This window comes from Nipponia nippon, unplaced genomic scaffold (assembly GCF_047370975.1).
Source record: "Nipponia nippon isolate SJK-2023a ecotype South Korea unplaced genomic scaffold, ASM4737097v1 scaffold_11, whole genome shotgun sequence".
Classification (NCBI taxonomy): Eukaryota; Metazoa; Chordata; class Aves; order Pelecaniformes; family Threskiornithidae; genus Nipponia; species Nipponia nippon.
The window spans coordinates 2,267,907-2,283,390 of record NW_028262302.1 but is presented as its reverse complement, the minus strand read 5'-3'; the positions used below and the strand labels follow the sequence as shown (position 1 = coordinate 2,283,390).

The 15,484-nt window shown below is 36.5% G+C and overlaps 1 protein-coding gene across 2 annotated transcripts in view; it reads right to left on the bottom strand.

The window, feature by feature from the left end:
• Positions 1-15,484, bottom strand: part of AKAP6 (A-kinase anchoring protein 6) — a 292,127-nt gene that overhangs the window by 23,290 nt on the left and 253,353 nt on the right. For both annotated transcript variants that reach the window (XM_087747148.1, XM_087747149.1), the window contains exon 12: positions 7,700-7,915. In XM_087747148.1, coding sequence (XP_087603274.1) covers positions 7,700-7,915 — 216 coding nt within the window. The remainder of the gene's footprint in view (positions 1-7,699; positions 7,916-15,484) is intronic.

Genomic DNA, 15,484 nt, shown 5'->3' with positions numbered 1-15,484 from the left:
TCTTTCTGCTCCAGGTGGTTCACCTTATGGAGCACTGGAAGAGGGTCCACAGGAAAGCCTATTCCTAGCATTGTCTGTACTGAAACTGCTACACATAAAGACTTTCTATGCAGTGCTCCCTTTTCATTAACAGAAAAGAACAAAGGTCACACAAGCAACAAGGTAGAATTGGTGAGTACATTTGCTCTCAACCTTAACTGTTCGGCCTACTCCCAAATCATCTTCTGTGACTCTAGAAAATGTCAGGAGTACGTACCTTTACTTTCCATCCTCGCCAGGGGGAGAGCTCAGGCTTACTATGGCTTAACAGAGATTGTGAAATAGTGAAATAGGGCTGCCCTAGTCTCTGGAGTGTGGATTAACCATTAGCCTCTCCTTGCCTAATCCAACCAACAACTAGAGAGTCCCATAAAGTGGTTAAAATTAGACCAACAGCTAAAAGTATGACTTGGTGGCAGTAAGCTCAGATGATAACCTCTGAGGGTTTGCTCCCTCAGAGGACTGAAATTTGTTCTGGCTTGACTGGGGTTATGAGTTTGAATATACTTTTTCATCATGATAGGCTTCCTATCATTTTACAAAGCCATGGCAAAACACGACAACATCTGCCAGAGGTGAGGGAAACATTTGAATAATTTAGCAGATTGGTAGTGTCGCATGAAGTATTTTACCTCTGGATTGTTTCCCTAGACTGTTAGGTAGTTGTGACAGAAAGTTTTTCAGTCTGTGAGGATGGAGAAGAGACCTCTGTGGAAAGACTTAAATGTATTCTTTTTTCTTTCTATTTACTCTAAAAAGCTACCACTGCAGGTGACCACTCAGGAGATTTTTCTCAAAAATATAACACAGCATTTATCTGAATATTTAATTAATTTTGACTAAACTGAGTGTGCAATTTTTTACCAAGATCTGCTCAGCAAGAAGGATTTTACCAGCTTTAGTTTTGCCAGATCGTCCAGACTCTGCGTATTGCTGTGGTGGCTGCCATCATAACTATGGCTTGTCCTCAAGAACATTATGAGAAATACAGAATTTCTTGCAAGAACGTGGGGCATATCACCTATCTTCAATTAAAGCCCAAGAAAAATTTAGACCTATGTTCGCCATTTATGTAACTTTCTTTCAGATCCTACAGATAATTGTTCCATGTCACAAATCAGGCATGTAATGCAACCCAGAAGCTGAAAAGCACACACCCCTCAAGTACAAGGATGGTGCATCACATCACGGACTCTACAATCAAATATCCATTCACTTAAAAAAATAGATATTTTAAGGAAGTGCCAAAGTGTGCAGTCTTCAGTGTTGAAATATGAGTAAAACAAGATGACTGACAGAAACAAATACAAGCAATCAAGATTGTACAGACATACACTACACTATGAAGAGGTGCAATATCAAAACAAAAATAACTTGTGATAGATAATGAAAAAAACAATTTGTAAAGCTTCAAACATAAGTCATTAAATAATTACTTTGTGAGGGCTTGATCATGTGATGGGTGTTCAACACTTTACAACATGTAGTGTGCCCTCCTCAGCCAATTAAGTTAATCATCACTCAGTACTTTGCTGTACTAGGCACTTCTGATAAAATTCTAAATTTTATGCAAGATTTTTAGCTAGGTTCTACCTTACAAAATAATGGCTTGTGATAACATAAGAATCTTTTAGAAATCAAGTTTTTGTTTAGAGAAGCTATCTAACAAATAACTGAACAATGATGAAATCATTTTTTACCTCTGAAGGCAGGATTTTGTCATTTTTTTTTTAAGCTTAGAACAAGTGTCAGTTCATGGCTTGAAAAAATATTGCACCAGTGAATTAAATATAGAGACGTGAAGGGGAGACACCATGCCTAGCATTATTAAAAACTGTTTTCTTTTCCAGAAAGCTTCACAGAAACAGAAATATAGAGAAAAGGGGTAAAGATACCAAATCAGAAGCAATATAGTATTTTTAAACAACTTGTTTTTCAAAGTGCAGTATAAAGAATGAAACCAAGAGGAAGTTGGAAAAAATCCTAAACAGAGCTTTAAGCAGGCTCTTTACCTCCTAAGAAACAAGCTTGTGGAAAAGAGAGAGGTGCCTTTTTTTTTTTTTTTTTTTTTAGTGAGCTGTCTCACCATTGCAGATTTTCCCAAGTCCTTACAACTCTAATTAAAATGTGGTAATTGGTTATGTTACCTCAATTACCATGATGCATGGACATTCATGCAAAGCGACACCAATTGAATCCCTTGGGTGTTATACCCCAAGGCCATCCCATTTATTGTGGCCTTATTATTTTCAATTATGTGGCTGGATGTACAGCATACTTTCAAGCCAATACAGATGGGGGTTTTGCTGGACATACAGTGTACACATGGGATGACTCAGGAGAACAAAAGAAATAAAAATCTTTTTTTTTTTTGTGAAGCATAGCAGTGAACTTAGTGATCAGACAAACATTTTCAGGACAATGTAAGAATTACAGCACCTTAACCCAAATTGCCTTAGCTCAAAATCTCCATTTTAAATGCATGATTAATACTGTCCCTTCAATAATTAGCCCTCTCTGTTGAATAAGAAAAGAGATTGTCTGCTCCATAAAACAGATATGTTCCTCATTCAATGAATGAGCAGTCTGGAGAAAAAGCAGTTTCTCCAGTCACCAAAAAGGCAGGAATATTGAATTACAACTTAAGAAGTAAAATCCATTGGAAACCACAGGTTTGCCTTTCTCTCAGCCATAGCAGTGCAACAGTTTTATGTACTCCAGTATTGGTAAAACAGTCCCAGAAAAGTGAATTTCCATGGTCATCTCACTGTAGCTTTCTGTACAGAGCCATATCTGACCTGGACAGGACATCCCCAAACTGTGAACATATGTAGCTGCTGGAATAATCCAATGAGGCTATACACAAAACTTACATTGGGTATACCGCTGGCTGACCAAAAGATAAAAAAAAATTGCATAAAACAACTTATATATTCCCCCTTTGACTTAACTGTTGTAAACTTGTGAGCATGACCATGACTGAGTCTGTCTAAAGTCCTTTTTTAACTGTTCAGTCTTTCAAGCAGACTAGACCCTCTAAAGGAAAGTGCATAGTGAATTAAAGCTTCTCCAGCTGTTGAGCAGGGATTTTAGATGGCAATTTTGGGTTTAGTTGACTAAAGATTGTTGCTATTGCTGTTGCAATTGCCAGACAGACTCCTTTTTCTTTTAAGATGATTGCCAGCAGGGTCTTGTTAGGCAAACTATAAGGCATCTGTGTAATTCTGAAGCTAAAATTTAGGTGACAAATAACATTATATCAGCAAACTACGGAATGATAAATCTGGGGGGAAAAGAATTTACCACAAAAAAACAGATGGGGAAAATAAAAACCTCTTTTGCTAAAACAGATTAGGACTGCTTCCAGTAACAGACAAGTGTCCTACTGTTTTTTAAAAGTAATCTTTGTTTTTTTCATTGTATGAATACTTCATTCTTTATAGCTAATTAACCTACTGAATCTAACTACATTTCATCCTTCTGGAGTGATTCTTATTGATAACTTCACATTCTAGACATAACTTTTGGTTTATGAGAAGGACATCTTTTACCAGACTTCAGGTGCTTGTAGTACATGCTAATATCTTCTTGTTACTTGTAAACTTATGGTGCCCGCTATCGCAAAAGTTGAGCAAAATTAAACACTGCTGAAAACCATGAATGAAGGCAAACAATTCAAAAGAAACCTAAAAGCCTTTTGTGGTTAATTCCAGCATACCTTTGTAATGCTGTAAGTGGCCCAGATAAGTGACTGAATGTAACAAGGAGCAGAAACAGGACAAAGGAAGATCCCAGTACACAAATTAAGAAGACAGTAGAAGATGCAAGTGACTCCTGTACTTATATGAGGCAATATAATCATTTGGGCTATCTTATTTACTGTCAGCAAGTCAGATGCCCTGAATGAGTCAGATGCCATCAGGGTATAAAAACATCTCATTTGTTTTCATAAATTACTGTATTTTGTGGGCAACCACAAATAAAGACTTGTTACCAAGGGATACCGTTTATGTGCCAAGACTGGCACACCATCAAATACAGAGAGATAGGGAAGCAGAAGAAACAGTCCTGGTACCTACCCAAGAAATGACTACACAGGAACTGAGTGAAAAGGAAGGCTAGAACATGCCAACTCAGGCCAGGGAAGACAAAGAAACTTGAATCCTGCAGTGACTGGGGCATCTTTAAGTGTTGAGAATACAGATAGTTTTACCAACATGAGAAGCTTGTAGGTACTGACATACTTCAAAGACTCATATTATTACAAACAAGCCTAGGATGAGAGGTTCCAAAACAAAACAGTCCACAGTGAAAATTAGATGAGCATCATTATAGCTCTAAATGGCTGCCATTCCTCAGCAGAAAGAATGGTACACCCCCTGCCTGGTGAAAGTCAACTCAGCCCAGCAAATAACTCCAGACTACCTCAGGCCAAGTGGGAACAAAGCAGCATGCACCTTGTGAAGTTCCAAGCATTTGGGTATCAAGCAAGGTGCAGTACTCATACCTTCACCATGCCTCAACTCCTGATCGATTGAAATCCCAAACAGAAACACAAGACTTACTTCACTCCTCCTGCAGGAGCAGCACCAATCTCTCATTAGCTCATAACAGTTTGTTTAGAGTAACTGCAGCTACAAACAGCAAACTGCTTCCACACAGCAGCTGCCCACATGCAAAAGGAGATAATATACTTTCACTACAGTAACTTGCACCTCTGTTCAGCACTCTCTAAGTTATCTCACAAATGCAACTTGTTTCTGTTCCAAGTTAACTAGAAGATATAGATTTACTGCAACAAAATAGTAAGTTTTGTAGATGAAAAAGGCAGTTCATCATCTTTGTGGTACTTTACCTTTTAGAGAAATACAGTAGAAACACAGTCCAATCTCTCTTGGGCAGTTATAGACCTAACAGATACTCAGCCTCTAGCAACTAAAATTCAGGATTCTGAGACCTATTTTTGGTTTGGCTGTTGCCTAATACTGCACACACTTGTTCTTGAAGCTCCAAAATGCAACCATTTTTTCTACTGCTGGTCAGCTCATGAAATATTTTGTGTAGCACTAACCAACAGTTTACTAAAGCTATTGACGTAATATATTAGTAATATGACTAAAAATATTCTGAAGATGGAAATATCACAAAAATATAGTTCTCAAGAGAATTAAAAAGCTTTACTATTATATTTACTTTCTTTGTTTAACAATCTTTTCTATTCCTCAGTCTCATATTTATATTCTAACCCATTCAGTTGCTTTTCATTTCACTGCTGATTTCTCTTCTGTTCTCATTTCTTGCTCTCCCAGATTCATTACCATCAAAACTCAAGAATGTTGTCTCTCTGCCACTGGTGAGATGGCATTTGTCTTCTTTTATTTCTTGACTTTCTTCTCATTTAAATGTGAATATATTGTTTAAAACTCCTGCCTCCATTTTCTATTCAACTTCATTCTGGATCTTCACTAATTCTGTTTCTTCCTTTAATTCCACTGAAATTTCTGTAACATTTTCTCGTGACCTTTATTTTACCAGCTTCTGTTTTACTTTTTACTCCACTTGATCAGAATCTCAACAAATTACTGCCTTAGATTTTTCTGCTCTTTAGATTCCTTTTCTATCTTCTCTGTGTTTTTTTTTTTGGTTTTTTTTTGCTAATCATACTTCCTTCATCATCTGCTTTATGCTGGACTTGAACAAGCCTTTTTCCTTACCTGCTTCCCTTTCTCCTTTTTAGATTATAATATACATTCAGATACTTGCAGGTCCCATTTCTGGACTGAGGGCTCAGGTAAACTCCTTTGCATCTAACCCTGCTCCTCTACCTGTCTGTTAAATATCTCCTTAGTGTTCATTAACATAAACTAAGCACAGACAAAATGGAACTCTTGCTCTGTCATCCCCAAATGTCCTCTTTTCTTCATGCTCTGTCAGTATGACTGTTCTCCCTCTGGTAATCTGCATCAGCTGTGATGTCTACAGCTCTCACTAGCTCTATGAGAGGAATCTTAGCATCATTAAGGTTTGAGCTTTTTCTGCTGGTAATATAGTGAAAGCTCTTAGTTGATCTCCTTGGTTGTTTCCAATAGCATTCCTCTTCAGTTGATACTTCCCTCTCTGCACATATATGTATAAGGAAAGGCCGAAAAATCATCTTTTCTCTATACCCTTGTACAATCACATATAGCTTCATCATTTTTACATTTCTTCCAACCAGATCAAATTTTTGAGGCCTTAACTGGCTCTCCCCAATTATCTGCACTTCTTACATTGCCAGTTGACTACTCCCATGCTTATAACAGCAACATTGACACTCCGTCTGCTTTTCAATGATGTCTTCCTTCCATGTTGCCTGATACAGAGACATGCCCCTTTTGACTTGTCCTGAAAGTCTGTTAAAACCTTATTCCTTCCTCAAGTCCCATTTCTATCTCAATACCTAAAGCAAAGCAACCAATAAACCAAACAGGCAGAGGAGCACTCCTACTTTATAACATTTGATAAAGGTAGGCAGGCAACAGATTATTATTATTATCTTCAACAGTGCACTTCTCCAGAGCATCCTCCTCACTAACTCACCATTTCTAGGCCCGTTTAGCCTAATAGTATTTTCACTCAGGAACTGGTAGTGTTTCTGAACAATGTCTTGTATATCTTCCTACTACGCTACCATAACTGATCAAGAGAATTACAGCTTCTGTTATTTTTGTAAAGGAACTTTAACAAAAAGAAGTCAAATGTAGTATTTCACTGTTAGTCAGATAATTGTTAGGAAGCATATAAGTGTCAAATATTTTTTTCTTTTATTTGCTTGATATAAACCTAAAAAATTGTGTAACCTAAATATATGTCACTTGTTCTCAAATCTCATCAAGGCTCTTTAGTGTATGCACTACCTAGGGTTATCATTCCTGTCAATGTAGCTGCAGTATACAGACTTCAGCATTATGATAGTAGCACAAAACATGCTGAGCCAATTCATCCATTACAGTCAATGGTGTTACAGTAGGGATTATTTTGTTCCCCCTATGGTTTATTGTTTAAATGCAGACACTGCTTTGTGATATAGTTTTATGCTATAGAAAACCTGTCTAATTTATGCCACTTAATGGATGGTTTAAGCAGAGTACTATTTTGCCTCTTAGGAATCATTTCCTTTAGGTAAAAGCAAATTAATGCATTTTACTTATATTTAAATAACACAGAATTGTATATTAATCACATACTCATGGCATTCTATGTGAAATACACATCTACTGCTGGGATGCTAATTAAAACCATCCTTACTTACACAGAAAATACTTTTTCTGAAATATATTTACAATCAGTGAAATATGTCTCTGGGCCCAGTTCTGTTAAGTACTGAGCAACTTGGCAACAGAAGTTTGTTTTCATTACTTGACAGGATCAGATGTGATGAGATTAAATATCCAGCAAACAGAACATGTATATTGTGAGTTTATCTTATTAATCAGTTTTGCCCATAGAATACAATGCTTCGTGAAAACCTAGAACTTCACTTGTTGGCAGTAAATATTAGGAATGGCATCTTCAGTCAGAAGAAAACACTCTGAGATGAATGTATTTGTCTTGCACTGAAAAAGTGTCTCTCATGAAGAATGAAACCACATGAGATCTTTTTAAAGCAAGCATCACTCACCGAGTCTTTTTCCAACCTCTTCTGTAGCCTTGTTTGCCACTGGACAGCTTGCATGACAATGGCTTCCCACCTCCTCTCAAGGTTTACAATTATCAACTGCATGGACTGGTGATCTGCATTTAGGTTGCAGGTCTCCTGGTCATCCAGGAGGTGCTGGCATAATCGCAGCACAGAGGCTACCCCACGACGTCTCTGTTTGATCTCACAGCATAGAGACTGCAGGACAGACAAACAACAAATGTCAGTGTGGAATACTTTGCAAATTAAAACATTTACTATTATCTGATATTCAATAGTGCCCAATTTCTGCCTTACAGTAGTTTTTTCAGCTCTTCCATAAATTCCCATACTTAGTGTCAAAGCTCAATGTTTTCTTTTCAGATAAACACAGTCTTAATCTTAATAGCACAGAAGGAGTAAAGCTACTTTCAAGACTCCTTCAAACAAATGCCATACATAGCTAACTGTCTCAATAATGTTGAAAGTTTTATGGTGTAGACTGGTTTATTCTTCCTTTTTTTTCATTCAACTGGGGCACATCTGAAATGAGTTACCCTGACAGTAATCAGCTTCAGAAATTCTTCAGGAAAAAATGGGGGGGGGGGGGGAAATTTTATTCGTGCAATGAGAATATATATATTTTTAGAAAAAACAATAGAAATTATGGGTCATATGTACCCTGTCAGAGGAGAAACCTTAAGGAAGGAGAAAATTCAGTATAAAATTCTTTACAGATGTTTTTTGTTATCATAAAATATTTCCAGGGTAGTTCCATATTCAAGTGGGAATACTATGATAACTGTATCCTTCTTGAAGATGAGTTATTCACTGCATTTATTTCATCATACCGATTCCAGTGTTACCAAGAATGCAGTCTGATGTGAACTGCATGATGGGAGACAATCGCTTAGCCCTAATATTGCTGAATATTGATGGAAGCCAGGATATGTTGGTTCTACACCAGAAACCTAAGTAACTACACTGAAAATCTCATTGAATAGCAGTATAAATAATGCATCCTACATGCCAAAACTAAAGAGAGATCTACCACCCGGAAGCAGCTAATGGCATGGGGTGCTTTCGAGAGTGGTTTTGTCTACAATCACACTCCACCATCATTCAACATCAACTCAGGGTTTTATTAACTCATGATGTGTTTTAATAATAATATCGATGAAGCTGGGGTACACAAGGCACAAATGCATCTGAGGATGACGGCTTCAGCCCAGCTTCTGAGACCCTATACTTTTATAGCATTGCATGGTTCAAGTATTCAACTATTATCATAGGCCTGTGCTGCTCCTGAATTTAACAGGACTGTGCTCCACACGTGGGAGCTTTCCAGATAATTTAAATTGTAACTTGCCAACATCTGTTTCCCTCTGTGGGATGCCACAGATGAAAGTGCATGACCCCATGAGAAAATCTGAACTATCATCCTTTTTGAAGACAGGGTATTTGCCTTTAAGCTTCCAGTTAATCATAATAAGCAAACAACAAAATCCACTGCATCTCTCAAAGCTGTTCACAAGTGTTACCCGATAAAAAATCAGGACCTGCCCTCCTGAATTTTATTAGCAAAACAATAACATTCTATAGAAAGTGGATTCAAGTTCCAGATTTTCATATCACTTTTTCTTTATAAATTGGAATTTATACTTAGAAATGTTGTACCTCAAAGGACTATTTTGCTGCTGGAAGTATGTGCTTGATCAATAATACTAAGCTGAAAGTCTGAAGCAAAACATTGGTATACACATCTAAAAATATATATCTTTTCTTTGCCTACAGAGAGTGTGCAAGCAATTTTTTTTTATTCAAAGCCTTCAAGAGAAATTATTAAACCCACAAACATAGCTGAATTACTAATCTACTTTCACTGGCACAACTGGGCCATTCTAACAGTTAACAGATTGCTTATTAATCAACAAGGGTAAACAAGACAATGCAATCTCATTTAAAGTGGAAGTTTTAATGCCTAAAAGTATTTGTGTTCAAAATGTTAATCCCGATAAGGCTTCATTAGAAGATGTCTTAAAATGATTAAGTACATTTCATTGTAAAGTACACTGAGTAGTATATCAGCAGGTGGACATTTCATACAGATGTTCCACTTATTGATATAATGCACTCTATAGCTATTTAAATTACCCTAACTCTGTAATAGCTAGAATTCTATTACTTCTATAATGAGAGAACCCTGTACCTTTAATATTTCTGAATTTTAAATAAGGTGAATGACAAATTCCCAAACCACTATTTATGGCAAAATATGACCAGGAATTTTATTATTCAATTTATACCAGAGCTGCATTTTCACTTACGTTTCCTGAACTTGCCCTTATTTATTTTCCTAGAGTTCATTACTCGTTTCCGACATAGTTCTTGATGTAACCACCATGTCTGGCACATTTCCTTCCACATGCTGTTCATTAGCTAATGTCATATCAGAAAAGACCCCAACCAAACCAAGCCAAAAAATCTACCTAAAGTCAGGGTTCTTATTTTACATTGTATAACAGCTAAGCAATTCAGTTTTATGGAAGTGATGGTAAGTTATATACTGATGGCAGTCAAATCTATGTAGATCTGCATTAACTTCACAGAAGTCAATACAGCTCAGAAGCTGGCCCCATAACATTAACTTACCTTGATCTACCTGATTATGTCATCCCTTATAAATATTGTTCATTTTTGATACAATACCATATAATATGATGAGGTAAGGAGTATTTCATTCATAAGCCATTATGTGGGAGTTTAAGTGAGGCCTTTACATTGTGTTATCTGCAAGCAGAGCTACAGCATCCGAGTCATTTCTAATTTACATCAGTTTTACGCCAGCATAATAACAGTAGCTTTACCGAAGCTATTTCTGATTTACACGGCTGTGACAGTACAATTAGGCCTATGGCACTTTTGTTTCAATTTTATTACATGATATTATGGTTAATATTAAACAGGAGAAGAATGAAGTGCTTGTATCTAACAGCGTGTTGAAAGAGTTGGCTATAGCAACAATACTTTAAAAGCCAGAGAACTTAATCATGTAAAGACATCTTTAAACCCTATATAACAGCACTAGCAATAATGAATCTAAGCAGTATTAGGGTCTGGTATACAATGTCTTAAAGGGACACAATAATTGCCTCTATCCTCTGATATGACATCTCACAGCATTGTATATCCATCCATGTTCCGCTATTGTTAACATGGCATGCTTCTATAAAAACCTGTCAATAGGGCAACTGTAGATGCAAAGTATGCTTCCAGGACCACGGTTACTTTAATTATTTGCAAGGTACATTCTACATTGTGAATTAACAGCTATAATTAATGATTAATAAAAAAAAGGAAAAGAAAGATGATGAGTATCTCTACTGAGGCTTGGGCCTGATGGTCTACAGCTGCTACAGTAAGCTACTGGGTACTTGACAGTTCAGAAAATTAAGAAATGATCTAACAGTAGACTGAGGAGCATCACTTAGGCTCACTTAGTCTCCTGTGTGTGCAGAAGATTTGCTGAAGTATAGATTAAGAGATCAGATGCTTTCAATTGTGACTCCTCACACTATCATGTGTCTGTGTCTGTTGAGCTGTGGTAACTGTAAATACAATCCAAACCTTTGCACTTGTGAGAGAAACACATTCACTTAAATCATTTGCAGTGAGACAAACTAATGTATTTGACTTTTTTGCTTCAGGCTAATAGTATGCACAGTAACTGTAGCTGCCATGTATGAACTTGACTTTGTGTCTGAGTCCTTTGCTTTGCAACAGATAACCTGACAACATTGAGGTGTTATTCATTATAATGTTATTACAAGTCGTATTTTCCCATACTGAGGATTCCTGTCTGTGCTGTTAGAATCTTGGAAGATTTTTCTTCCCTCTACCTACTCCTACTTTCAGTGCTTTGAAGTTATCACCCGCATAGCTAAAAAGGGCTAGCTGAAACTACTTTCACAGCTTGTTAATACCATGCCTTAAATCATCTGGAAAAGCCCCTGCTGAGTCGAATGACATCAAACACTCTTTCCAAGCCATGGGCTAATGGCACTATCTATGGGGATGGCAGTAGCCATGATCTGAACAGAAGGTGCTCTGCATAGCTGCGTGACTCCTAAGTGAACAGCATAGGACCAGAAACAAGTGTGCAGCTTTAGGCAGTGCCAGAGAGCGTGGGAGGCATAGAAAGGTGGGAAGTTGAGGAATATTAGAGCCCCTCAAACCTCAATCCCCCTCCATCCCTCAGCCTTCTTCCAGCATATCAACGCCTGAGCTGTGCCGCACAGCCTGCTCTGCACGACTGAAGGACATGGATGGGAAGTCAGCTTTCTCATATGACACGGTAGATGAGTTGGCCACTGAAGCACTGTTACATCAAGGTTCTTGAGCAGGTGTTTAATATTAGTCATTCAAAAGTACTAAGGTTATCAGTGAATTCAGTGGGACGACTTGTGCTTAAAAATAGTTTAGAAGTCAGTTTAAAATTAGTTTAGTTCACTGAAATTCATATAATCACTACATAAAATGTTGAGATATGATTTTTCTAGCATCATTTATTACGTGTTGTTTGGGGAATTCATTTTTATGTGATCTGAAGTTCTTTCAACTATTTCCATCTTTCTTGCTTTCACTTTACAATTAGGACTAGTAAAGGTCCATGTAGCGGTGCCCAGAGCTTTGAAAATAGTTAGAAGATGACAAATAGTAGCTTCCACAGATGGATTTTCTTTGTGCTTTTAGGTTCAGAAGAAATGCTAAGCTATACTGAGACAAATGCTATTTCTAGGCTTATGTTGTGTTTCTGTATATGGGCAATACTAGGTGTTTTTAGGAAAACGAAAGAAGCTTGACTGCAAATAAATCTGGAATGAGCAGATCCAAGGGGAAGTTTCTGTCTAACCTTGGTCTGTTAAAGGCTTACTCTTTCTCCTTGTTGCAGGATGCGGGTATGTGAGGGAGGGAATGATACCCTTCCTATTGCATCAGTTGTTGCCTGATGGAAGACAAAATTAAGACAGAACTGTTGTTATTTAGTACAACAGCCATATGCAGAAATTAAGGCGAAATCTGAGACTGGAAGCTACCCTTCTGACTACAACACCCAAACTGCAACTCTTAAAAAAATGTAAATTGCCTTTTTACATCTGATTTTTGGCTAGTGCAGCACTTCAGTTTTCAAAAGTGCTAATGTAAAACTTTAAGAATCATGGCTAACATCACTAATACACCAACAAAGGGAAAACAGGAAACAATACCGCCACAAATGCTGGGTCAAATGTAGTTTTCAGTGTTTTCTGTGAAATGGCAGTGCCAGTTGGAACTGCTCTTGTCTGGGGTGATGCACCCCTGTATTTCAAATTCCATCTTTATGGGACACATGATGAAAATAAGAGTTTCTGTTTCTGAATGAAAAAGAAACCCAATAATTCCTAAAAAAAAAATTAGTAAGAAAGTAATTCCTCAAAATAAAAAAGCTAAATGACAAAGATAGAAAATGAATGATGACTTGTCATCTTTTAGAAAAATACTGCCAAACCTGTGTGTTTTTGCTGATTTCAAGGTTAAAAGAAAATGTCATCTAATATGGGAACTCTACTCAGTTGCATACTGTGGGACTTAATCTATACTGAAGCTAAATATTCTATAAGTATGCAGTGAAGTGCAAAAAACAGCAATTGAAAAATGACATGATTAAATGGCACAACATGCAATCATTTGCTCTCAATTATATCAATGTATCTTCTTCATTTCAAGGAGTCAGGCAGAAATATTGTTTTTTAAATGCCTCTATTAAATTGGGCACCAATAATAAAATAGATGAGAGTCCTAATAAGCTCATTTACGTAACATACATCACACACCACAAAACTATTCTCTCCAAACGGGTTTGTTCATAGATTTGTCTCCTGGTTGTCACTAGTCTTGGCTGTATTAAAAGATTTTAAAGGCACAAGGCTTGCAGACCATTCAGTGGAAAACCTTTGTACTTAACCCTTGAGAGATCTTTAATGCTAATTATGGAAAAAGTATTGATATAATATCTTTGCTGTCACATTTTATTATGGTGATGGTCACAACAGAATCTGGGACTGACATTTTAGAAATATCATCTAATTGCAAGTCAGAAATACAGAATGACAGTTTAAAGTAGAATATGACTTCTTTCAAAACAGTGCACTGGTTCTTTTTATTTAAAAGCTCTACTTTTAATAGCATTACAACCACTAAATTGCTACGCTGATCATATCTCTCTAACTCACTGCTTAGCAAAGTGTTACAATATCGCTCTTATAAGTCTGAACACTGTTCACTATATTCTTTGTGAACTGTGTCTGTTTCCATACATGTTAAAAATGGTGATGAACTAATTGGAAAAAATACTTCATTTTTGCATTGGCTTCAAGAATCTACATAGGCGCTTACATTCTACATATAATCAAGTGCTTATATTAATTCATTCATTTCATTAGCATTTAAAAATTACATAGGAATTTGTGTTTATTTGCAATCAATAATGCAAATAAATTTATAAATTAGGTAAATATATTTATTTAAAATAAAATATTTATTTTTAGATAGCATTCTAAAAGTACTCGCGTTTTTTTCCATTTTTCTGCAGAAGTACAATATATGCATTAAAAACAGTAACAATCCAGAATAGATGCTTCTGGGCTCATTCCGTAAAAGCTGCTATTATTTTGTACGACATTCTCTAACTTCTTTGTTCTATTCCTTATGCTCATTTAAGTACTTCAAAATATTTGTTTGGAAGAATATAGTTCAATGGTCTGATATTTAGCTCATATTCCCATGTAACTAGTACTATGTAATATACTTCCTTTCATAAATTAAAAACACTATTAAAATTCCAGACATATAAAACAATATGAAGATTGAGTTACTATAAAAGAAACTATAATAGCTTACAGATTGCTTGTATCATTACTAAAGCACTGGTATCTATTACAGTGTCTCCCTGGAATAAAGAATGCACTTTTGGCAATAATCTGTTAAAAAAGTGCCCATTATTGTTAAGATGCTCCTATCTTAGCTCTAAACTAGTGTGCAATTACAGGAAGGTAACTTTTAAAAATAGAAGAAAAAAAGTGGTGGATATAAACACATCTTCCCTACAGCATAGCTTTGCCAAGCCTTATTTTTCTCGTGTTTCATACAGGGGATTAATTAGATTCATTTTCACACTGATATACTTTAGAGCTATTTACTACATACTGCAAAGTTGTGGTTAACTTGGTTCCAGAGGATAAGCCAAGTCATTCAGACAGAGGAGCCAGACATGATGGCAGGAGGTTCCATTTTTCTAGTCTGGCACTGTTTGTGTTTACAAATGCCTTCGGTTCATGCCCTCATTTCATTCAATTTGAGAAGTTCTCTTTCCAGAGAAACAGATCCAACAGAGAAATATTGAAAGAAGTGGCATAATTTGCTAGGGTTTCTTTTTTGCCCCCCAAAAGTGCTAAAATAAAAATAGGGAAAGAATCAGACAGGTAGCATAAATATCAGTGCTATGTTTTGCTTTTGTAATGAATCCTGAACGACATTACTCAAAAATTCATTTGCCTGTAGTGGACATTACAAACTTGAAATTTTTGGTAGATCACCACCCTGGACGGAGTTTCAAATGAATGTGTGTGGAAATTCAAGAGATTAAATGACTTAAGGTACAGGTGGAAAATTTACAAAATCAAGTGAGACATAAGTTAGGCTCAATTCTACGTCCAGTTCTTGGAATTCACTTAGAATTACAGCTTAAAA